General features: G+C 46.7%; 1 protein-coding gene across 1 annotated transcript in view; it reads left to right on the forward strand.

The window, feature by feature from the left end:
* Positions 1-24187, forward strand: part of tespa1 (thymocyte expressed, positive selection associated 1) — a 203269-nt gene extending 179082 nt beyond the window's left edge. The window contains exons 9-10 of the mRNA XM_085968213.1: positions 17276-17484; positions 18875-24187. Coding sequence (XP_085824339.1) covers positions 17276-17484; positions 18875-19743 — 1078 coding nt within the window. The 3' untranslated portion in view covers positions 19744-24187. The remainder of the gene's footprint in view (positions 1-17275; positions 17485-18874) is intronic.
* The last annotated feature ends 616 nt before the right edge of the window (positions 24188-24803 follow it).

The following is a 24803-nucleotide window of genomic DNA, read 5'->3' on the forward strand; positions in this document are numbered from 1 at the left end:
TTAGAAATTCTACTCTGTATTACAATATCCAGGTCATTTATATATATCAAAAAAAGCAGTGGCCCCAGGACTGACCCTTGGGGAACACCACTGTCTACCATCCTCCAGTCTGAAAAGCAACCATTTATCACAACTTGCTGTTTTCTGTCCTTAAGACAATCCCTTATCTGCCACTGACCCACCTATTCCATGAGCCTCAATTTTGTTAACCAGCCTTCTATATGGTACTTTGTCAAACGCCTTCCGAAAACACGATCTGCCTTTTACAAATCCATGTTGGCTCTCCTTAATTAGCTTAAACCTCTTCAAGTGCCCGTTAATTTTTTCCTTGATTATTGTTTTTAAAACTTTACCCACCACTGATGTTAAACTGACTGGCTTGTAGTTACTAGGATTGTCCTTACACCCTTTCTTGAACAATGGTGTCACATTTGCCATTTTCCAATCCTCAAGCACCTCCCCCGCATCTAGGGAAGATTGGAATATTAGGCAAGCCCTTCTGCTATCTCCTCCCCCAATTCCCTTAGCAACCTGGGATGCAAGCCATCTGGACCAGGCGACTTGTCCACTCTAAGCATACCCAGCCTTTCTAGTACATACTGTCTATCAATTTTCACCCCTTCCATTGCTTCTAACTTTTCCACTTCTACCGATATTTTGTCAGCATCCACCTCCTTAGTAAACATTGATACAGAGTACTCATTGAGTATCCTAGCCTTGCCCTGCGCCTCTAAGCATATATCACCTTCTTTGTCTCTAATAGGCCCCACCCCGCCTCTAACTACCCACTTACTGTTTACATGCCGGTAGAAGATTTTTGGGTTCCCTTTTATGTTAACTGCCATTCTACTCATATTATCTCTTTGCCAATCTTATTTTCATCTTCACTTCCCCTCTCAACTTACTGTTCTCCTTTGAAGAATTCACTTGACATGCATCATACACCCTCTTTTTTGGTTTCTTCATATTCTCAATCTCCCTCGTCATCCAAGGAGTCCTTGCTTTGGTTCCCTTCCCTCTTGTTGGGATGTACCTAACCTATAGTTGGAACATCTCCTCCTTAAAGATCACCCATTGTTCCTACAGTTTTTCCTGTCATTTTACCCTGGCTAGATCCTTTCGCATCCCATTGAAGTTAGCCCTCTTCCAGTTTAGAAGTTCCACTCTAAATTGTTCCTTGCTCCTCTCCATTGCTAATCTAAATCTTATGATACGATGATCACTTGTACTCAAGTGTTCTCCCACAGACACTTGGTCGACCTGGCCCACCTCATTCCCCAGCACCAGATCCAGCAATACCTCCTTCCTAGCTGGGCCAAGAACATACTGGTCAAGGAAATTCTCCTGAACACATTTCAGAAATTTCTCCCCCTCCTTTCCCTTTACCCTAGCATTATCCCAATCGATATTTGGGTAATTAAAGTCCACCAATATCACCACTCTATAGCTCTTGCCTATCTCTGCGATTTCCCTGCAGAGTTGCTCCTCTACCTCCCTCTCACTATTTGAACAGTAGTCATGATGTGGAGATGCCGGTGTTGGACTGGGGTGGACAAATGTGAGAAGTCACACAACACCAGATTATAGTCCAACAGCTTTATTTGAAATCATGTGATTTCAAATAAAGCTGTTGGACTATAACCTGGTGTTGTGTGACTTCTCACTACTGTATTTGGAGGCCTGTAGAATACCCCCAATAGTGTGATCATACCCTTTTTGTTCCTCAACTCTTACCAAATGGATTCTGTCCTTGTCCCCTCAAGAACATCCTCCCTTTCCAACACTACAATGTCTGCCTTAATCAGCACTGCCACCCCACCTCCCTTTTTTCCTTCCCTATCTTTTCTGAACACCTTGTACCCTTGAATATTAAGTGCCCAGTCCTCACCGTTTTCAAGGCTCGCTTCCGTTATTGCCACATGGCTAATTGTGCTTGTAGCTCACCAGCCTTATTCACCACTCTTTGTGCATTTACGTACATGCACTCTAAACACATTTTTGAATTTTTCGTAGTCTTTCTTTGTCTGCTCCTATCTAATATGGTACTCCTTCCGCCTCTAGTACAAGTTTCTTCTCTAGTACTATCCAACACACTCACTCTTTTCTGCACCTTATTCCTCTTTTCTACTCCTATATGCTGGTGCCCATCCCCCTGCCAAGCTAGTTACTTCTTCTTCTCCTTAGGCAGTCCCTCAGAACCAAGGATGACTTGCTTCCACATTAAAAATGAGTTCGCAGGTGACTGATGAGTCTAATGCGGGACCTACAATCTCTGTCACAGGTGGGGCAGACGGTGGTTGAAGGGGCGGGTGGGTGGGGTGCTTGGGTTGACGTGCGCTCCTTGCGCTTGGCTTCCGCGAGCTCCCGGCGAAGAGACTCGAGGTGTTCGGCGCCTTCCCGGATGCTTCTCCACTTTGTGCGGCCTTGGGCCAGGGATTCCCAGGTGTCGGTGGGGACGTTACACTTTTTCACTAGTTTGTCACTATCCTCCGCCTGCTTCATGACGACATGCAAGCTGTGATCCTGACCAGCGGTTCCACCACAGACCCAATTCACGTACGAACCAGAGTCAAGCAAGGCTGTGTCATCGCACCAACGCTCTTCTCGATCTTCCTTGCTGCAATGCTCCATCTCACCCTCAGTAAGCTGCCCACTGGAGTGGAGCTAATTTACAGAACAAACGGGAAACTGTTCAACCTCCGTCGCCTCCAGTCCAGATCCAAGGTCGTCCCATCCTCTGTCGTCGAATTACAGTATGCAAACGATGCTTGGGTCTGCGCTCACTCGGAGGTCGAACTCCAAACCATCGTCAACACCTTCACCGAAGCGTACGAGAGCATGGGCCTTACACTAAAAATCCGTAAGACAAAGGTCCTCTACCAACCTGCCCCCGCCACACAGTGCTGCCCCCTGATTATCAAAATCCACGACAAGGCCTTGGACAACGTGGACCACTTTCCATACCTCGGGAGCCTACTGTCAACAAGGGCAGACATCGACGACGAAGTCCAACACCGCCTTCAGTGTGCCAGTGCAGCCTTCAGTCGCCTGAGGAAGAGAGTGTTTGAAGACCAGAACCTCAAACCCAGCACTAAGCTCATGGTCTACAGGGCAGCAGTGATACCCACCCTGCTGTATGCCTCAGAGACATGGACCATGTACAGCAGGCACCTCAAAGCACTGGAGAGGTACCACGAATGCTGCCTCCGCAAGATCCTGCAAATCCATTGGCAGGATAGGCGCACCAATGTCGGTGTTCTTGCTCAGGCCAACATCCCCAGCATCGAAGCTTTGACCACGCTCAATCAGCTCTGATGGACGGGTCACATTGTCCGCATGCCTGATACGAGACTCCCAAAACAAGCGCTCTACTCGGAGCTCCGGCACGGCAAGAGAGCCCCAGGTGGGCAGAGGAAACACTTCAAGGACACCCTCAAAGCCTCCTTGAAAAAGTGTAACATCTCAAGCTAGTTTAAACCCTCCCCAACAGCACTAGCAAACCTCCCCGCGAGAATATTGGTCCCGGCTCTGTTGAGGTGTAACCCGTCCGGCTTGTACAGGTCCCAGCTTCCCCAGAAATGGTCCCAATGCCTCAGGAATCTAAAGCCCTCCCTCCTGCACCATCTCTCCAGTCACGCATTCATCTGTTCTATCCTCCTATTCCTGTACTCACTAGCACGTGGCACCGGGAGTAATCTGGAGATTACTACCTTTGAGGTCCTGCTTTTTAATCTCTTTCCTAGCTCCCAAAACACTGCCTGCAGGACTGCATCCCTCTTTCTACCTATGTCATTGGTACCGATATGGACAACGCCCTCTGGCTGTTCACCCTCCCCCCACAGAGTGTCCTGCAGTCGCTCAGTGACACCCTTGACCCTGGCACCAGGGAGGCAACATATCATCCTGGAGTCACGTCTGTGTCCACAGAAACGCCTGTCTGTTCCCCTAACCAATGAATCCCCTGTCACTATTGCTCTTCCAGTCTTCTTCCTCCCCCCCTGTGCAGCTGAGCCACCCGTGGTGCTGTGGCCTTGGATCTGGCTGCTCTCCACAGAGGAGCCATCACCCCCACCAGTTTTCAGAACTGTGAACCAGTTAGCAAGTGAGATGCACTCTGGGGATTCCTGCCCTACCTGCCTGGTCCTCCTTCTCTGTCTGGTGGTCACCCATTCCCTCTCTGCCTGCACATCCTGAGGCTGCGGGTTGGCCACTTCTAGAAACATGCTTTCCAAGTATTTCTCAGCCTCTTGGATGCACTGTATTGACTCCAGCTGCCGCTCAAGCTCCGAAACCCAGAGCTCGAGTTGCTGCAGTTGGTGACACTTCCTGCACATGTGGTCGTCCAGGCCGCAAGAAGCACCCAGGATATCCCACAGGGCCCAGGATGTGCAAATCACGGGACTGAGCTGCCCTGCCATGCCTCTATTTACCAGACTATGGAGGTCATTTAGCAGAAATAAACTTAACAAGAAACACTCAACAGCTACCCACCAATCAGCACTTCCCTCTATTAAACAGGCTATGAACTACTTTGCAGAAATATACTCAAAACAGAACAAAAAGTCAGAATCAGGGGAATTTATAATGGGGAACAAAGAAATGGCAGACCAACTAAATACATATTTTGGTTCTGTCTTCACAAAGGAGGACACAAATAACCTCCCAGAGATGCCGGGGAACATAGGGTCTGATGAAAGGGAGGGATTGAAAGAAATCAGTATTTGTAGGGAAATGGTGTTAGGGAAATTGATGGGATTGAAGGCCGATAAATCCCCAGGGCCTGATAATCTACATCCCAGGGTACTTAAGGAAGTGGCCCTAGATCATCTTCCAACATTCGATGGAATCTGGAACTGTATCCATGGATTGGAGGGTAGCTAATGTTACCCCACTATTCAAAAAAGGTGGTAGAGAGAAAATGGGGAATTACAGACTGGTAAGCCTGACATCAGTAGTGGGGAAAATGCTGGAGTCCATTATAAAAGATGTAATAGCAGAGCACTTGGAAAACAGTGACAGGATCGGACAAGGTTGTGCGGGTTAGGTTGATTGGCTATGATAAATTGACCCTTAGTGTTAGGGGGGATTAAATACGTGGGGTTACGGGGATAGGGTGGGATTGGTGTTGGTGTAGGGGTTATGGGGATTGGGTGGGACATGTGTCGGTGCAGGCTCGATGGGCTGAAATGGCCTCTATCTGCACTGTGGGGTTTCTGTGATCTTCTGAAGGTCAACATGGATTCACAAAAGGTAAATTGTGCTTGACTAATCTAATGGAATTTTTTGAGGATGTAACTGGTAAAATAGATAAGGGCGAATCAGTGGATGTGGTGTATCTGGACTTTCAGAAGGCCTTCGATAAGGTCCCGCATAAGAGATTAGCGTGTAAAGTTAAGACACATGGGATTGGGGGCAAGGTATTGACTTGGATAGAGAACTGGTTGGCAGACAGAAAGCAAAGAGTTGGAATAAACGGGTCTTTTTCCGAGTGGCAGGCAGTGACTAGTGGGGTACCGCAGGGATCAGTCCTTGGACCCCAGCTATTCACAATATATATTAATGATCTAAACAAGGGAACTAGATGTAATATCTCCAAATTTGCAGACGACACAAAGCTGTGTGTGCTGTGAGGAGGATATCGAGAAACTCCAGGATGATTTGGATATGTTGGGTGATTGGGCAGAAACATGGCAGATGCAATATACCGTGGATAAATGTGAGGTTATCCACTTTGGTGGCAAAAACAGGAAGGCAGATTATTATCTAAATGGCAATAGGTTGGGAGAAGGGGAAGTGCAACAAGACCTGGGTGTCCTTGTGCACCAGTCGCTGAAGGTAAGCATGCAGGTGCAGCAGGCGGTTAAGAAGGCAAATGGTATGTTGGCCTTCGTAGCGAGAGGGTTTGAGTACAGGAACAAGGATGCCTTGCTGCAGTTGTACAGGGCCTTGGTGAGACCACATCTTGAGTATTGTGTGCAGTTTTGGTATCTGAGGAAGGATGTTCTTGCCATGGAAGGAGTTCAGCGAAGATTCACCAGGCTGATATCTGGGATGGCAGGAATGACTTATGAGGAGAGATTGGGTCGATTGGGCTTGTACTCGCTGGAGTTTAGAAGAATGAGAGGTGATCTCATTGAAACTTATAAAATTCTAACAGGACTGGACAGACTAGATGCAGGAAGGATGTTCCCGATGGCCGGGAAGTCCAGAACCAGGGGACACAGTCTAAGGATAAAGGGTAGGCCATTTAGGACAGAAATTAGGAGGAATTTCTTCACCCAGAGAGTGGTGAACCTGTGGAACGCCCTACCACAGAAGGCGGTGGAGGCAAGTTCATTAAATATATTCAAAAAGGAGTTAGATATATTTCTTAAGGCTAAAGGGATCAAGGGGTATGGGGAGAAAGCAGGGGCCGGGTGCTGAATTTGGATGATCAGCCATGATAGCATTGAATGGCGGAGCAGGCTCGAGGGGCCGAATGGCCTACTCCTGCTCCTATCTCCTATGTAAAAAAACTTACCACAAATACTCACCCGATACTCATCTCTCAGTTCCTTGTGCCAGCGACACCGTTGCATTCTGAGGTCACTCCTTCGTTGTGTCGCTTGCCGACTGTCTCCCTTGCAGGTAGTCCGCTCACTCAGACCCGGAGTTTCTATGACACTATGATTCTATGGTGAATTCCCGGGAATATAGTGTGTTTTCATTTATGGTGCATTCCCGAGAGAACAGGGTGTTGTCCCTGGGACAGAATTAGCGTAAATGAAAAGAGGGTGGAGAATTCTTAAATTGCATTCAGGATAACTTTCTTAGCTAGTACGTAGCAAGCCCAACAAGAGAGTGGCGGTTCTGAACTTGGTTTTAGGGAATGAAGCTGGGCAGGTGGAACGGATTATCAGTATATTGGTGGTAGTGATCATAATTCAGTTAGATTTAGCGTAGCTATGGAAAAGGACAAAGATAGACCCGGAGTAAAAGTTCTCAATTGGGGAAAGGACAATTTTACTAAGCTGAGATGTGATTTTGCAAAAGTGGACTGGAAATGGCTATTTGAAGGTAAATCAGTGTCAGAGCAGTGGGAGGCATTTAAGGAGGAGATAGTGAGGGTTCAGAGCAAATATGTTCCCGCAAAGAAAAAGGGTGGGACTAACAAATCTATAGGCCCCTTGATGTCAAGGGGCGCACAGGGTAGGATAAGGCAAAAAGGAACGCTTCTGTCAGATACACAGAGCTAAATACTGCAGAAAGCCGACATGAGTATAGAAAGTGCAGGGGTGAAATTAAAAAGGAATTTAGGAAAGCAAACATAGGGCATGAAAAATTATTGGCAAGTAAAATCAAGGAAAACCCAAAGATGTTTTATAAATACATAACGAGCAAGAGGATAACTAAAGAAAGAGTAGGGCCTATTAGAGATCGTAAATGTAACCTGTGTGTGGAGGCGGAAGATGTGGGTATGGTTCTTAATGAATACTTTGCATCTGTCATCACAAAAGGAGTGTGAAATATTAGATGAAATACACATAGTGAGAGAGGAAGTATTAAGGGGTTTAGCATCTTTGAAAGAAGATAAACCCCCAGGCCCGGATGAAATGTATCCCAGGCTGTTAAGAGAAGTAAGGGATGAAATAGCGGAGGCTCTGACCATCATTTTCCAATCCTCTCTGGCTTCAGGTGTGGTGCAGGAGGACTGGAGGACTGCTAATGTGGTACCCTTGTTTAAAAAGGGAGAAAGGGATAGACCGAGTAATTGCAGTCAGACTAACCCCAGTGGTGGGAAAATTATTGGAAAAAACTCAGAGGTTTAGTATTAATCGTCATTTAGAAAGACACGGATTAATCAAGGACAGTCAGCACAGATTTGTTAAGGGAAGGACGTGTCTGACTAACTTGATTGAATTTTTTGCGGAGGTAACAAAGAGGGTAGATGAGGGCAGTGCATTGATGTAGTCTATATGGATTTTAGCAAGGCTTTTGACAAGGTCCCACATGGCAGACTGGTCAGAAAATGAACAGTCCATGGGATCCAAGGCAAAGTGGCAAGTTGGATCCAAAATTGGCTCGGAGACAGGAAGTAGAAGGTAATGGTTGATGGCTGTTTCCAGTGGGGTTCCGCGGTGTTCAGTACTAGGTCCCTTGCTTTTTGTGGCATATATCAATGTTTAGACTTCAATGTAGGGGGCATGATTAAGACATTTGCAGATGATACAAAATCGGCAGTGCGGCTGATAGTGAGGAAGAAAGCTACAGACTGCAGGAAGATGTCAATGGACTGGTCAGGTGGGTAGAAAAGTGGCAAATGGAATTTAATCTGGAGAAGTGTGAGGTAATGCATTTGGGGAGGGAAAGCAAGGCAAGGGAATACACAATAAATGATAGGACACTGAGAAGTGTACAGGAACAGACGGAACTTGGAGTGCATGTCCACAGATCCCTGAAGGTAGCAGGACATGTAGATAAGCTGGTTAAGAAGGCATACGGGATACTTGCCTTTATTAGCCGAGGCATAGAATACAAGAGCAGGGAGGTTATACTTGAACTGTATAAAACACTAGTTAGGCCACAGCTAGAGTACTGCGTGCAGTTCTGGTCACTGCATTACAGGAAAGATGTGATTGCACTAGAGAGGGTACAGAGGAGAATTACAAGGATGTTGCCAGGACTGGAGAATTTTAGCTATGAGGAAAGATTGGAGAGGCTGGGGTTGTTTTCTTTGGAGCAGGGCAGGTTGAGGGGAGACCTAGTTGAGGTGTATAAAATTATAAGGGGCCTAGATAGAGTGGACAGGAAGGTCCTATTTCCCTTAGCAGAGAGGTCAATAACCAGGGTTAGAGGCAGAGACCCTCATCACATTTAAAAAGTGCTTGGATATGCAGTTCAGACTGATCTCAGGAAGTTCTTCACACAGTGAGTGATGGTCACGTGGCGTGTCCTCCTAGTTGGGCAGTGATTGACGAGGAGGTGATGCTGCCTGGAATCGCCTGAGGCTATGAAGTCCAAAGATGTGCGGGTTAGGTTGATTGGCCATGATAAAAATTGACCCTTAGTGTTAGGGGGGATTAAATACGTGGGGTTACGGGGTTACAGGGATAGGGCTTGGGTGGGATGGCTGTCGGTGTAGGGACCGGGTGCTAGGGTTTGGATGATCAGCCATGATCTCGTTGAATGGCGGAGCAGGCTCGAAGGGCCGAATGGCCTACTCCTGCTCCTATCTTCTATGTTTCTATGTTTCTGTGAAGTGGCTGATGGTTGTTTAGGTTCAAAGCCTTGTGAGGTGGCTGGTGTTGAGGGAGTCCAAGTGTTTCAACACAATATGCTGTAGGGAACATGAAGAAGTTTTATTACTGATTCATTCCTGCTGTACTTGGGATCTCCAGGGACACACTTCCCCACAAGCAGCATTGAAGTAAAGGATATTGCATGCACAGTAAGCTCCAGAACTATTCGTATTCAGGGATGGGATTTTTTTTTTAATTATTCATTCACAGGAGGTGGGCAAGCCCAGCATTTATTGCCCATCCCTAATTGCGCTTGAGTGGCTTGCTAGGCCATTTCAGAGGGCAGTTAAGAGTCAACCACATTGCTGTCTGGAGTCACATATAGAAACATAGAATGGTTATAGCACAGTAGGAGGCCATTCGGCCTGTTGAACCCGTGCCGGCACTCTGCAAGAGCACTTCAGCTATTCCCACTCCCCCATCCTTTCCCCTTAGCCCTGCAATTTATTTTCCTTCAGGTACTTATCCAATTCCGTTTTGAAAGCTGTGATTGAGTCTGCCTCCCCCACCCTCTCAGGCAGTGCATTCCAGATCATAACCACATGTTGCCTAAAAAGGTTTTTCCTCATGTTGCTTTTGGTTCTTCTGCCAATCACCTTAAATCTGTGTTCTCGACCCTTCCTGTGGTGTATGTAACCTGTTCCACCTTAAGAGAACTTAAGCCTGTTCCACCTTAAGAGATGTACAACTTTCTCTGGCTGCTGTATACGTAATACCGGTGGTGACCACCGGTATATAAGCACTGTGTAGTAATATTGTATTTTAGTATAGTCCTGACCTCCAACCAGTAAAGACCTGTTGAACTTTAATCTTGTAGTCTGTGTTAGTAATTACAACTAGAACACACAGACTTAACAGTGGCGACGAGTCCGATTCTTACCCTGCGGCAGTTTATATCCACGGCGGCTTCGTCCACAGAATGGACGTCGAAGAGAGGCTTCCACCCTCATCACCCTGCTGGAAGACACGGCGCGCGGCAGGCATCAAGAAACCAGAGTGCAGAAGACATCCTGAACTCGAAGCCTCCATCAGCGGCTGTCAGCTATCTTCTTTCTTCCTCGGTGGTGGGTAAGCCGGGCAGCGACGCGACCAGAAAGTCGGCCGCGTTGGCTGTACAGACGGGGAGGGAAGACAGAGGAATAAGGGCGGTGAGATCGATCGCGACCGGAGATAAGGGCTGGGCCGCATTCGGGCTGAAAGGCGCAGTGCGGGGACATCGATCACGGCTGGTGATAAGGGCCGGGCCGCATTCGGGCTAAAAAGGCGCAGCGTCTGGGGCAACTGAAGGCGCGAGAGCCGCGGTGAAGCGGAGACAGCGTCGGGGGACGGGTGAAGACCGCCAAGCGCGGGAAAACCGCCATTTTGTAGGCGGAGGACGAAGACAAGAGCGGGAAGCCGCCATCTTGGATAAAAATTAAAATAAATTAAATTGCAACGATGCCTAAACATGGGAACATTAATACCTTTGATAGCGACATCGAAGATTGGGCCATGTATGTAGAACGCATACAAAATTATTGTAAAGCAAATAAAATTCCAGATGAAGAGAAAGCACTAACATTATTAAACTTAATGGGTGCGAAGACATACGGGCAATTGAAACACCTTTTATCACCAGATGAACCGGCGGATAAGACGTTCGAGGAGATTGTTACTGTCCTGAAAAATCATCTAAACCCCACGCCACTGATGCTAGCGGAACGATTTAAGTTTTACAGCAGAAGGCAGCTGAAGGATGGAAGCAATGCTGAATATTTAATGGAATTGCGTAAGCTAGCAAAGTACTGTCAGTTTGGAACGAGACTGACAGAGGCGCTACGAGATAAATTTGTGTGTGGTTTATTAAAAGAAGATACACAAAAGCGACTGCTCGAGGAGAATGAGCTGACGCTTGAGAAAGCGGTCACTATGGCAGCAGCACATGAAGCCACAGCGAGAGGCACGGCAGTAATGCAGCTACGGTCACCGGAACTCAGTACAAATAAATTGGGTTTGAGTACTGTAAAATGTTATCGTTGTGGAAAGACAACGCACGATCAGAACCAGTGTTGGTTTAAAAACCAAGAATGCAGAACGTGTGGCAGGCTTGGCCACATAGCTAAAGTATGCCGGTCAGGAAAGAAGACCAGCAACAAAAAGTCACCGCAAGGAAAATACATAAAGGTACACAAGGTGACAAAGAACAGTTCGACCGAACAGAAGTCAGATTCAGACGCTAGCAGTAATGAACTGGGTAGCTTAAGAGTACACAACGTTGGTAAGGATGCAGATCTCCAGACAATTTGGGTCACCCTTCAGATAGCAGGAGTCCAAGTAAAGATGGAATTGGACACTGGATCGGCATTGACGGTCATGAATAAGAAAGATTACAAAAGGTTATTCCAACATATTCCCCTACGGGATACGGAGATTATATTGAAAACATACACGGGGCAAAGAGTGTACCCCATCGGAAAGATAGAGGTAAAAGTGGTCCACAAGGGCGAAGAAAGCCAAGTAATGGACTTATATGTGCTACCTGAAGGAGGTCCACCACTACTGGGATGGGAGTGGATTAGGAAAATGAATATGGACTGGCACTCCTTGAAGGCACTAACGGTAGATTCCGGGGAAACAGATGTCAAACCTAAATGATTGTCCAAAATATTGGATGATGCTAAAGAGGTGTTCCAGCAGGGACTGGGAACACTGAGAGGAATTACGGCAAACATCAAGATTGATGAACATGCACACCCAAAAATTTTTAAAGCCAGACCGGTACCCTATGCAATACGACCTACTGTAGAAGCGGAACTGGAAGCGCTAGAACGTTCAGGTGTACTGTCTAAGGTAGATTGGAGTGAGTGGGCTATGCCCATTGTTCCCGTTATGAAACGTCCTTCGAGCAACAAGCCAGGAGAACCAGGGAAGGTTCGCATCTGTGGAGATTTCAAGATCACCGTTAATCCGGTGCTTCACACGGTGCAGTATCCGCTTCCGCGGATTGAGGATATTTTTGCTTCGTTGTCTGGCGGGAAACACTTCACCAAGATAGACCTGGCGCAGGCATACTTGCAGATGGAGGTTGAAGAAGAGTCACACCAATACCTCATGATCAACACGCATCGAGGTTTGTACCGGTACAATAGGCTGGTTTTTGGAGTGGCATCGGCTCCAGCAATTTGGCAGAGGGCCATGGAGCAGGTATTACAGGGAATTCCAGGCACACAATGTTACCTGGACGATATTCTGATTACAGGTGATGGTGATGAAGAACACCTCGCAAACTTGGAACTGGTGCTCAACAGACTGAAAGAGTATGGACTTAGAGTTAATCGGCAGAAATGTGAGTTCTTCCAGAAGCGGATCTCGTACTGTGGTCATGTCATTGACCGGGAGGGGCTTCATAAGTTTCCTGACAAGATAGAGGCAGTTGTAAAGGCTCCCGCTCCGGATAATGTCTCTCAGTTGAGGTCGTTTCTAGGATTGATTAACTATTACCATAAATTTCTACCAAATCTATCCACGGTTCTGCACCCGCTAAACGCTCTTTTACAGAAGGGGGTACCATGGGAATGGAGCGAAAACTGTAAGAAGGCATTTCGCAAAAGCAAAGAATTGATCACCTCAGAGGAAGTGTTGGCTCACTTCAACCCGACACTGCCTATTTGGTTGGCTTGTGATGCTTCTCCATATGGTATTGGGGCAGTACTCTCACACAAGTTGCCAAATGGCACGGAAAGGCCAGTCGCGTTTGCATCCAGATCATTGACCTCCGCTGAGCGCAACTATGCGCAGATCGATAGGGAGGCTCTCAGCCTTGTATGGGGAGTGAAGAAGCTTAATCATTACCTGCAGGGCCAAAAATTCACACTTCTGACAGACCATCAGCCGTTGGTATCCATTTTTAACCCTAAGAAGGGTGTTTCAGTGATGACAGCACAGCGTCTCCAGAGATGGTCCATTTTCCTAGGGGCACATCAATATCAAATAGAATTCAAAGGTACAAAGCAGCATGGCAATGCTGATGGGCTGTCGCGCCTGCCACTACCTGAAGAAGAAGAAACGACGAAAGTTGACCCTGTTGAGTTATTTCATTCGACCATCATCGAGTGTTTACCAGTCACCAATGCAAGTATTGAAAGAGAAACCAGGAACGACCCGACACTATCCAGAGTCTACGAGGTGACAGTGAAAGGATGGCCAACACGTGGTGATCCTCTGTTACCGGCATTCTCGGCAAGGCGAGACCAGCTGTCCGTCTGCCATGGTACTTTGATGTACGGGACAAGAGTGATTATTCCTCCCAAGTTAAGGGAAAGAGTTCTAAAAGAACTGCATGAAGGTCATCTGGGGGGAGTTAAGATGAAAAGTCTTGCTAGGGCTTATGTATGGTGGCCGGGTATTGACCAACAGATAGAGGAGTTGACGAAAAGCTGCGCTGGGTGCCAAAAAGTGCAAAATGCACCTCCGATCGCACCACTACACCTATGGGAATGGCCTTCAGCCCCATGGCAACGCGTACATATTGACTTTGCTGGTCCATTCATGGACCCCATGTTCCTAATTGCGGTGGACGCACATTCCAAATGGCCAGAAGTGATCAAGATGAATACCATTACTTCAGAAAAGACAATTGCGGTGTTAAGAACAATATTCGCAAGGAACGGATTGCCAGAACAGATCTGTTCGGACAACGGACCACAGTTCGTGTCGGAAGAATTCCAAAAATTCTTAAAGAAGAATGGGGTGAAACATTATATCTCTGCCCCATATCATCCGGCAACAAACGGGTTGGCCGAGAGATTTGTCCAAACATTCAAAAAGGCAATAAAGGCCATGAACGATGATCAGATTCCGCTACAGCACAAGGTGGACAATTTCCTAATGGCATATCGAAACGCCGCTCATGCAGTGACTAACCAAAGTCCTGCCATGATGTTTTATAAAACAGGAGGTTGCGGTCCAGGTTGGACTTGTTAAAACCAAATGTGCGGAGGGAAGTGGAAAACAAACAGTTCCGGCATATTAATAACAAGACCACTCGAAGTTTCGACGTAGGACAACCAGTGTTGGCAAGGGGCTATGGAAACGAAAAATGGCAGTCCGGAACAATTCGGGCCAGACAAGGACCTCTAATGTACACAGTAGATATTGGTAACAATGTGATAAGGCGTCATGCGGATCAACTGGTAGAATCGAGAGCAAGGGTCGAACCCATGGTTGCGACAGAGACAACTGTGGAAGACGTTAATGAACCTGAAGCATCTACCTCGGCAGGGAATGTACCTGAGGATGATAACACCCAATGCATGGGAGACCAACTAGAGGAGTCACCTCAGCAACAGGAATCAGAGACCACTGAAAGGCGTTATCCAAACCGAATCAGAAGGCCTCCTGAGAGACTGAACCTTTGAACTATTTATACCTGAAGTTATATATGTTATTATGTTATGTTAAATGGGGATATGACTGTTAAGCTAAAAAGGGAGGATTGTGGTGTATGTAACCTGTTCCACCTTAAGAGAACTTAAGCCTGTTCCACCTTAAGAGATGTACTACTTTCTCTGGCTGCTGTATACGTAATACCGGTGGTGACCACCGGTATATAAGCACTGTGTAGTAATATTGTATTTTAGTATAGTCCTGACCTCCAACCAGTAAAGACCTGTTGAACTTTAATCTTGTAGTCTGTGTTAGTAATTACAACTAGAACACACAGACTTAACACTTCCGCCAAATGGAACAGTTTCTCTCTATCGACTCTGTCTAGACCCATTGTGATTTTGAACACCTCTATCAAATCTCCTCTCAACCTTCTCTGCTCCAAGGAGAGAAACCCCAGCTTCTCCAGTCTATCCACGTAACTGAAGTCCCTCATCCCTGGAACCATTCTTGTAAATCTTTTCTGCACCCTCTCAAGGGCGTTCACATCCTTCCTAAAGTGCGGTGCCCAGAATTGGACACAATACTCCAGTTGAGGTCGAACCAGTGTTTTATAAAGGTTCATCACAACTTCCTTTGCTTTTTTAACTGCTTTCTCAACCTGCACTGCCACCTTCAATGATTTGTGCACATATACCCCCAGGTCTCTCTGTTCATGCACCCCACTTTAGAATTGTACCCTTTAGTTTATATTGCCTCTCCTCTTTCTTCCATCCAAAATCTACAATTTCACACTTTTCTGCATTAAATTTCATCTGCCACGTGTCCGCCCATTCCACCAGCCTGTCAATGCCCTCTTGAAGTCTATCACTCTCCTCCTCACTGTTCACTATACTTCCAAGTTTTGTGTCATCTGCAAATTTTGAAATTGTGCCCTGTACACCGAAATCCAAGTCATTAATATACATCAAGAAAAGCAGTGGTCCTAGAACCGACCCCTAGGGAAGACCACTGTATACATTCCTCCAGTCAGAAAAACAACCGTTCACCACTACTCTGTTTCCTGTCTCTTAGCCAGTTCCGTATCCATGTTGCCACTGTCCCTTTTATTCCATGGGCTTCAACTTTGCTGGCGAGCCTATTATGTGGCACTTTATCAAACGCCTTTTGGAAATCCATGTACATCACGTCAATTGCATTGCCCTCATCAACCCTCTCTGTTACCTCATCAAAAAACTCCATCAAGTTAGTTAAACACAATTTGCCTTTAACAGATCTATGCTGGCTTTCCTTAATTAATCCACACTTGTCCAAGTGACTGTTAATTTTATCCCAGATTACCGTTTCTAAAAGCTTCCCCACTACCGAGGTTAAACTGACTGGCCTGTAGTTGCTGGGTTTATCCTGACACCCTTTTTTGAACAAGGGTGGAACATTTGCAATTCTCCAGTCCTCTGGCACCACCCCCTTTTCTAAGGAGGATTGGAAGATTCTGGTCTGAACCTCCGCAATTTCCACCTTTACATCCCTCAGCATCCTAGGATGCATCCCATCCGCTCCTAGTGCCTTATCTACTTTAAGTACAGCCAGCCTTTCTAGTACCTCCTCTTTATCAATTTTTATTCAATCCAGTATCTCAACTACCTTCTCTTTCACTATGACTTTGGCAGCATTTTCTTCCTTGGTGAAGACAGATGCAAAGTGCTCATTTAGTACCTCAACCATGCCCTCTGCCTCCATGTGTAGGTCTCCTTTTTGGTCCCTAATCGGCCCCACCCCTCCTCTTATTATCCGTTTGCTATTTCTATGCCTATAGATGACTTTTGGATTCCCTTTTATGTTAGCTGCCATTCTATTCTCATACTCTCTCTTTGTTCCTCTTATTTCCTTTTTCACTTCCCCTCTGAACTTTCTACATTCAGCCTGGTTCTCACTTGTATTCTCAACCTGACATCTGTCATACACCCCTTTTTTCTGCTTCATCTTAATCTCTATCTCTTTCGTCATCTGATTTCAGTTGCCCTATCTTGCCTCCTCGTGGGAATGTACCTCGACTGTACCTGAACCATCTGCTCTTTAAAGGCAGCCCATAGTTTTGCCTGCCAATCTTTGATTCCAATTTACATGGGGCAGATCCGTTCTCAACCCACTGAAATTGTCCATCCTCCAATTAAATATTTTTACTCTCGATTGCTCCTTGTCCATAGCTAATCTAAACCTATGGAAACTATACCACCGTCCCCTGATATGGGGCTGTACAGCTAATACTGACTGTGCTCAATGTGTATGGCCTATTCTCTACTTATGCTTTAGTTTGTCCGCTTCCCTCTTTACAAGCCCGGGCGGTGATTGCACAGCGTCAGTGACAATGGAGCAGGAAGTGCACCAACATTGGTTCAAGGGCAGGAGTCGCAAATTTCATTTCTGACTATGGAACTTCTCTGATCATTGGTCTGTTCAGGGTTCGCAGCATGAACATCAAATGGAAGCATGTGAGAATGACAGCAATCAATCCCCACAGATAATTCTCTAATGCCCAGATAAGAGTCTCGTTGTTCTTCACACCCGCTGGATGTGAAATGAAGATGTTGGTCATGGTGCATTTACTCAGTCTGAGTATTCTTTGTCCCTAGTGTCTCTGAAATACTGGATATGTACAAAGAGGATCCGGAGGAGGTTCTGTATAACCTTGGCTTTGGAATGGAAGAGCCGAATATTACAGCGAAAATTCCATCCCGCTTTTTCAGCTACACATCTCGTGCGAATGGAATTAACTTCAGGGTCTTCTTAGAAGCTCAGGCGAAGCGACTGGGGGAGGAAAATCCCAGTTACACACTGGCAAGTAAGTTACAATCCAGTTCCAAGAATATAAGCAGAATTAAAAAGGCCACGTGTCCCATTGAAGCCCATCCTTCTGGTACCCCCTAAGTCTCCAACTGAAGCCTATCTCTCTAATTCTCTAACTCTCCCATCGAAGTTCCAGAGTCCTAACTCTGCAATTAATGCTCTACTGCCTTAACTCCCCCACTGATACCCCAGTGTCCTAACTCCCCCACTGATACCACAGTGTCCAAACTCTGTAATTGATACCCCAGTGTCCGAACTCTCCCACTGATACCCCAGTGTCCTAACTCTACAATTAATGCTCTACTGCCTTAACTCCCTCACTGATACACCAGTGTCCTAACTCCCCCACTGATACCCCAGTGTCCGAACTCTCCCACTGATACCCCATGTCCGAACTCTCCCACTGATACCCTAGTGTCCTAACTCTTCCACTGATACCCCAGTGTCCTAACTCTCCCACTGATACCCCAGTGTCCTAACTCTCCCAGTGATACCCCAGTGTCCTAACTCTCCCACTGATAGCCCAGTGTCCTAACTCTCCCACTGACACCCCAGTGTCCTAACTCTCCCACTGATATCCCAGTGTCCTAACTCTCCCACTGATACCCCAGTGTCCTAAATCTCCCACTGATACCCCAGTGTCCTAAATCTCCCACTGATACCCCAGCGTCCTAACTCTCCCACTGATACCCCAGTGTCCAAACTCTCCCACTGATACCCCAGTGTCCGAACTCTCCCACTGATACCCCAGTGTCTGAACTCTCCCACTGATAGCCCAGTGTCCTAACTCTCCCACTGATACCCCAGTGTCCTAACTCTCCCACTGATAACCCAGCGTTCTAACTCTCCCACTGCTACCCCAGCATCCGAACTCTCCCACTGATACCCCAGTGTCCTAACTCTCCCACTGATACCCCAGCGTCCTAACTCTCCCACTGATACCCCAGTGTCCGAACTCTCCCACTGATACCCCAGTGTCCGAACTCTCCCACTGATAGCCCAGTGTCCTAACTCTTCTATGGACACCCATTCCTCTGGTATCCTCTGAGATCTCTGCATTCCTCTAATTCTGGCCCCAGCATTGACGGCTGTGCCTTCAGCTGTATAGTCCCGATGCTTTGGAATTCCGTTCTTAAACCTCTCGATCTCTCTACCTCGCTCTCCCCCTTTAAGACACTTCTTAAAAACTAACTCTTTGGCCAAGCTTTTGGTCACCTGTCCTAATGTGTCCTAATGTGGTTTGGTTTGAAATGTTGTCTGATAATGGCTCCAATGAAGCATCTTGGGACCTTTGCCTATGTTAAAGGTGCTGTATAAATGGGAGTTGTGTCACTGAGTGAGACCAAGGCTGTCTGTTTGTCTTACACCTTTGAGTTTTTTCGCAGGTCGGTTCCGGCAAATCGAGGTGCTGACAACGATGGCGAATGCCCTGACCTCCTTGTACTCTCGTGTTTCTAAAACACCAGTGCAGAAGATCGGACCTGCTCACCAGTTCTCCTTCAGTCCTGATAAATCTATCGGGGGAGTTTCCAACAAACTGCAAGAAGGGAAACTCCCGGCTGGAAAAGCAGTCCAGAAACTGAGGAAAACCATTACCAAGTTGTGTTTGTACGGAGCGTCCTGGGACTTGGAGTCTCCAAAACAGAAGACAGGGTCTCCAAGCAGGAAGAGTCCAGGATTGGAGCTGTCTGGAGATCTGAGCATGAAGGCTAACTCTGTGAGAACGGAGGTGCAAGGCTTGGGAACGGTGTGTGAACAAGCTATCGATTCAAGAGACAGAGAAAGAGCAGGGTCTCCTCCCCCCAAGGGAGAAGGAAGTAGACAGCCTAGCAGTGCAGTGATCAAGGAGATGTGGAGGGCAGACAGCAGGAGATCCAGACTGTACGGCTTCAGCATAGAATCTGACCAATCTTGGGAAACGGATTTTCCCAGTAAGCAGCTGGAGTGTCCCAACCCTGTGCCATACCGTCCTCCAGCACTGAGGGAAAGAGACACTGTTTGGAACTCTGTTGGGATTGGCAACCAACACATCGATACACAGGAACTCAAACAGGTCTCCTTATTTCACTGGAGCAGCCAGAGCAGCTCCGAAGAAAGTGAAGCTTCGAAACATGATGTGAATCTCCAGAACATTCTGCAAACAGATGCTGGGGCATTATTCCAGAAAGACATTGACCAATGTACAAGGAATGGCCTGGAAATTGGTGGTCACACAGCACAGAGCCTCACGGAGGCACACCTGCAGAGGAGTTGAGGCAGGTACCAGGTGTTCACATCATCACAGATAGGCACAACTCGCTACATCAACATATCCAAGAAATCTGCACCACCCTGGACTGAGAAACATCCCCTTCCAGCACAAAGATTCCTTCCAACATGGAAAAGGGGATTTGGAGGCGAAAGTAACAACCATCGCCAAATAACAAATTAATGAACCACAACCAACCTTTTAAACAAGCAGTTTGTGAGCAGCAGAGAGATGGGCGGATAATTCATTGTTCTCTATATCATCAATGGGTTCATGAACACTTGTAGAATCATAGACTCAGAATAGTACAGCACAGAAGGAGGCCATTCAGCCCATCCAGCCTGCGCCAGTGTTCTCTGCAAGCTGCGCTCTGGAGCTCCCATGCAGCCGGCTCACCGGCTTTTAAATGGGAAAAACTGGATGGGTGGTATTGTGGAGGGGCCGCACACCCAAACAAATGAGGAAACATTGCTCTGCGCCAGCTCTTTCGAAGATCAATCCAGTTAGTCCCACTCCCCCCGCTCTTTCCCCAGGTCACTGCCATTTTTTCTCCTTCAAGTATTTATCTAATTCCCTTTTGAAAGCTCCTATTGAATCTGTATCCACCTCCTATCAGGCAGCGTATTCCAAATCCTAACCACTCGCTGCATCTATAAGTTTTTCCTCAAGTCACCTTTTGCCAATCTGTACCCTTTGGTTATCAACCCTTCCACCAATGGGAACAGTTTCTCTCCATCTACTCTCTCCAAACTCCTCATGATTTTAAACACCTCTACCAAACCTCCTCTTAGCCTTCTCTGCTCTAAGGAGAACGGCCCCTGCTTCTCCAGTCTATCCACGTAACTGCAATCCCTCATCCCTGGAACCATTCTAGTAAATCTCCTCTGCACCCTCTCCAAGGCCTTGACATCCTGCCTAAGATGTGGTGCCCAGAATTGGACCCAATACTCCAGCTGGGGCTGAACTAGTGTTTATAAAGGTTTGGCATAACGTCCTGTCTTTTATGCTCTGTGCCTCTGTTTATAAAGCCTGGGATCCCCTGTGCTTTATTAACTGCTTTATTAACCTGTCCTGGCACCTTCAAAGATTAGCACACAAACACCCGCAGGTCTCTCTCTTCTGGCACCCCCTTCAAAATTGTACCATTTAGCTTGTATTGTCTCTCCTCATTCTTCCCACCTAAATGTATCACGTCACACTTCCATCTGCCGTGTGTCCGCCCATTCCACCAGCCTGTCTGTGTCCTCTTCAAGTCTATTACTATCTTCCTCACTGTTTACTACACTTCCAGGTTTTGTGTTCAGCGGCAAATTTTCAAAATCGTGCCCTGTATCCCCAAGTCCAAGTCTTTAATGTATATCAAGAACAGCAGTGGTCCTGGTACTGAACCTTGGAGAACTCCACTGTATACTGTGGGAACGAGGGTTCACGTTAACCGAGTACCTCAAATGTTCTTTCTGGGCTGTCTGTGGGATCAGCACATGATGAGTTAAAACAGCTTTGTGCTGAGCATGAGATTTGAAGCAAATGTGTCTCCACAGATCAGAAGGCCGACCCGTGTGCCTATCGGTTGGGAATCTGGTCACTTGTGTTTAAGGAAGTGCATGTTTGTTTAGTTCATGCTGTTATTCACTTGGCATTTGTATGTATCTTTGCTGCACACTCATTTATTGGTCGTATGCATGGAACGTCGTGATCAAAGGTTAAATTCGGTTGGAGAGATGTGAGTGAACCACTGTTCAGCAGCTCCCACTGGAATCGTGAAGTGAGATGTCTCACAGAGCTCATACTGGTTGTGGACAGCAAGAGGTTTCAATAAAAACTGATCCTTCATTGCCACAACTGAGTGTGTGTGTAATCTGGTGTTTAAAACAGAACAAGAAAGTAGTCCCACATATACTGCCCTCCAGTCCGAAAACAGCCAATCACCACAACTCACTTTCTGTCCCTGAGCCAATAAGGTACCCATGATGCTACTCTCTCTTTAATCCCAAGAGCTGCCATTTTGCTAATTTGCCTTAAATGTGGTAATTTATCAAACACATCCTCTGTTCAAAATCAAAAACGCATTGTTCGAATACCAAGTTACAACATCTCTACACACAAGGATCAGAGAAACTCCTCCACATCATCAGTAATTTACAGATTCTATACCTGCCCTGGGAGTGTTTGATGGGACAGTGTAGAGGGAGCTTTACTCTGTATCTAACCCGTACTGTACCTGCCATGGGAGTGTTTGCTGGGACAGTGTAGAGGGAGCTTTACTCTGTATCCAACCTGTGCTGTACCTGCCCTGGGAGTGTTTGATGGGACTGTGTAGTGGGAGCTTTACTCTGTATCTAACCTGTACTGTACCTGCCATGGGATTGTTTGATGGGACAGTGTAGAGGGAGCTTTACTCTGTATCTAACCTGTGCTGTACCTGCCCTGGGAGTGTTTGATGGGACAGTGTAGAGGGAGCTTTACTCTGTATCTAACCTGTGCTGTACCTGCCCTGGGAGTGTTTGATGGGACAGTGTAGAGGGAGCTTTACTCTATATCTAACCTGTGCTGTACCTGCCCTGGGAGTGTTTGATGGGGCTGTGTAGAGGAAGCTTTACTCTATATCTAACCTTTACTGTACCTGCCCTGGGAGTGTTTGATGGGACAGTGTAGATGGAGCTTTACTCTGCATCTAACCCATGCTGTACCTGCCCTCGGAGTGTTTGATGGGACAGTGTAGGGGGAGCTTTACTCTGTATCTAATCCGTGCTGTACCTGCCCTGGGAGTGTTGGATGGGACAGTGTAACATAGAAAGATAGAAGATAGGAGCAGGAATAGGCCATTCGGCCCCTCGAGCCTGCTCCGCCATTTAATGAGATCATGGCTGATCATCCAAATTCAGTACCCTGTCCCTGCTTTCTCCCCATATCCCTTGACATTAAATACATTTAAAATGGAGATAGACAGTTTCCTAGCTGATAAGGGAATTAGGGGTTACGGGGAGCGGGCAGGGAAGTGGTTCGAATCAGCCATGATCCTATTGAATGGCGGAGCAGGCCTGAGGGGCCGTATGGCCTACTCCTGCTCCTACTTCTTATGTTCTTATGTTATGATCCCTTTAGCCTTAAGAAATATATCTAATTCCTTCTTGAATATATTTAATGAATTGGCCTCAACTGCCTTGTGTGGTAGTGTAGAATTCGCAAAATGAATATTGTACTATAAGGGTCGTCTGGCAGAAGAGGCCTTGATTTTAAAAGACTGTTTTAAAAGAAGCCCAGAAAAGGGGCACATAAAATGGCCGCCAGACCCCATGACTAGCTTATTGGGACATTTTAAAATGGTTCCTGCAGTCCCCAGACAGCCTTTGTGGATTCAACCCGTAGTAAGTTCTGGAAGCCGTTTCTGAGAAAACGAAACCAGACTTTAACACATACATAAAGATTGGATGCAAATCCAGTCAGATCGGCCTGTAGATAAAGGCCATCTACATGTTTACCCAGACAAAGGGGAACAGTTCCATATTCATAAAGAAAGCACCAAGGACCCGATAAAGACATCAGGAAGACATTAAAACATTGCCAGGTCATTCCAGACCAAAGATGGCCACCACCGGCCATCCCGAAAGCAGTTTAAATATAATAACTACCCCGCTGTGCCATAAGCCCGCCAAAAGTTAAACAAAGACTAACCTTGATTTGGCGAGAGATAAAGGCCTCATCTGAAAATTATAATTGGAGACACCCGGGATAGTGAAAAAAGCTTCATCTTAGATATTGGGAAGAGAGATGTTCCTTTTCTTCATTCATCGTCGTAGGACCTTCGGTAATAGCCGTTACCTTCAATAGCAGCTGGAGTTCAGAGAAGAAGACGGCTTGAGCCGGCGCCCCGCCCCGGGGTAAAACATCGGGAGATCGTCGACCAACCCCGGGCCGTTGACGAAATGGGAGGGTAGTAAAACTACAGAAGAAACCTTTCTGAAAGCCGGCTAGGGGCTTCCAACCGTGGTCAAGCAGATGATCTCCGCCGACATCCAGGCCCGTCAGTGTCCAGCCTGTCCATGACCTTCACCTCGAGAGAGAGAGAGAGAGAGAGGTGTGGTGCAGCCGCTGTGGCTCCACTGACCACGAGGAAACAGGACGCCTGAGGGGAACAAAACGCAGACCTGTTTCAAAACTCTATACTTTTCCAACTGGATTGGTGAGCATGTTTCTGGCCCTTCATAATCGGATCTAGATAGGGTAAAGGGGGTGGTCATTTTAGGTATAATTAACATGAGTTGTTGTCCCTCGATGTTCCGTGTGTTTCCGCATTTCATGATGACTGTTGTAAGGTATAATATGCCTGTATCTATTTTAGCTAGTACTGTATTGTTATGATTTGTTTTTCCCTCCCATGTACCCTCTTATTTGCTTGCATTTGATTTGTTTTTCCATATGCAATAAAATTCCATTTTGATTCATTAAACTTGGTCTACAAGAGTCTTCTCTGCATTGTAGTTCCTGCACCTCAGTCCAGTGTCTAGAACCTAAGGGGCGAGTGGGTCGAACCACTCAAGGTTTTACTGTGCAAAAGAGAGAGAGAGGCCTCTGGCGAGAGAAACCTCTGCGATCTCGGAGAGAAAACCCCATACAGTAGAGAATTCCACAGGTTCACCACTCTCTGGGTGAAGAAATTCCTCCTCATCTCAGTCCTAAATGGCTTACCCCTTACCCTTAGCCTGTGACCCCTAGTTCTGACTCTCCTGCCATCGGGAACATCCTTCCTGCATCTAGTCTGTCTAGTCCTGTTAGAAGTTTCAATGAGATCCCCTCTCATTCTTCTAAACACTAGCGAATATAAGCCTAATCGACCGAATCTCTCTTCATACGTCATTCCTGCCATCCCAGGTATCAGTCTGGTGAATCTTTGCTGCACTCCCTCCATGGCAAGAACATCCTTCCTCAGATAAGGCGACCAAAGCTGCATGCAATACTCAAGGTGTGGTCTCACCAAGGCCCTGTACAACTGCAACAAGACAACCTTGCTCCTGTACTCGAACCCTCTCGCTACGAAGGCCAACATACCATTTGCCTTCTTAACC

The sequence above is a fragment of the Somniosus microcephalus genome, chromosome 26 (assembly GCF_052327205.1).
Source record: "Somniosus microcephalus isolate GS21.2 chromosome 26, FLI_Smic_1.0, whole genome shotgun sequence".
NCBI classification, from domain to species: domain Eukaryota; kingdom Metazoa; phylum Chordata; class Chondrichthyes; order Squaliformes; family Somniosidae; genus Somniosus; species Somniosus microcephalus.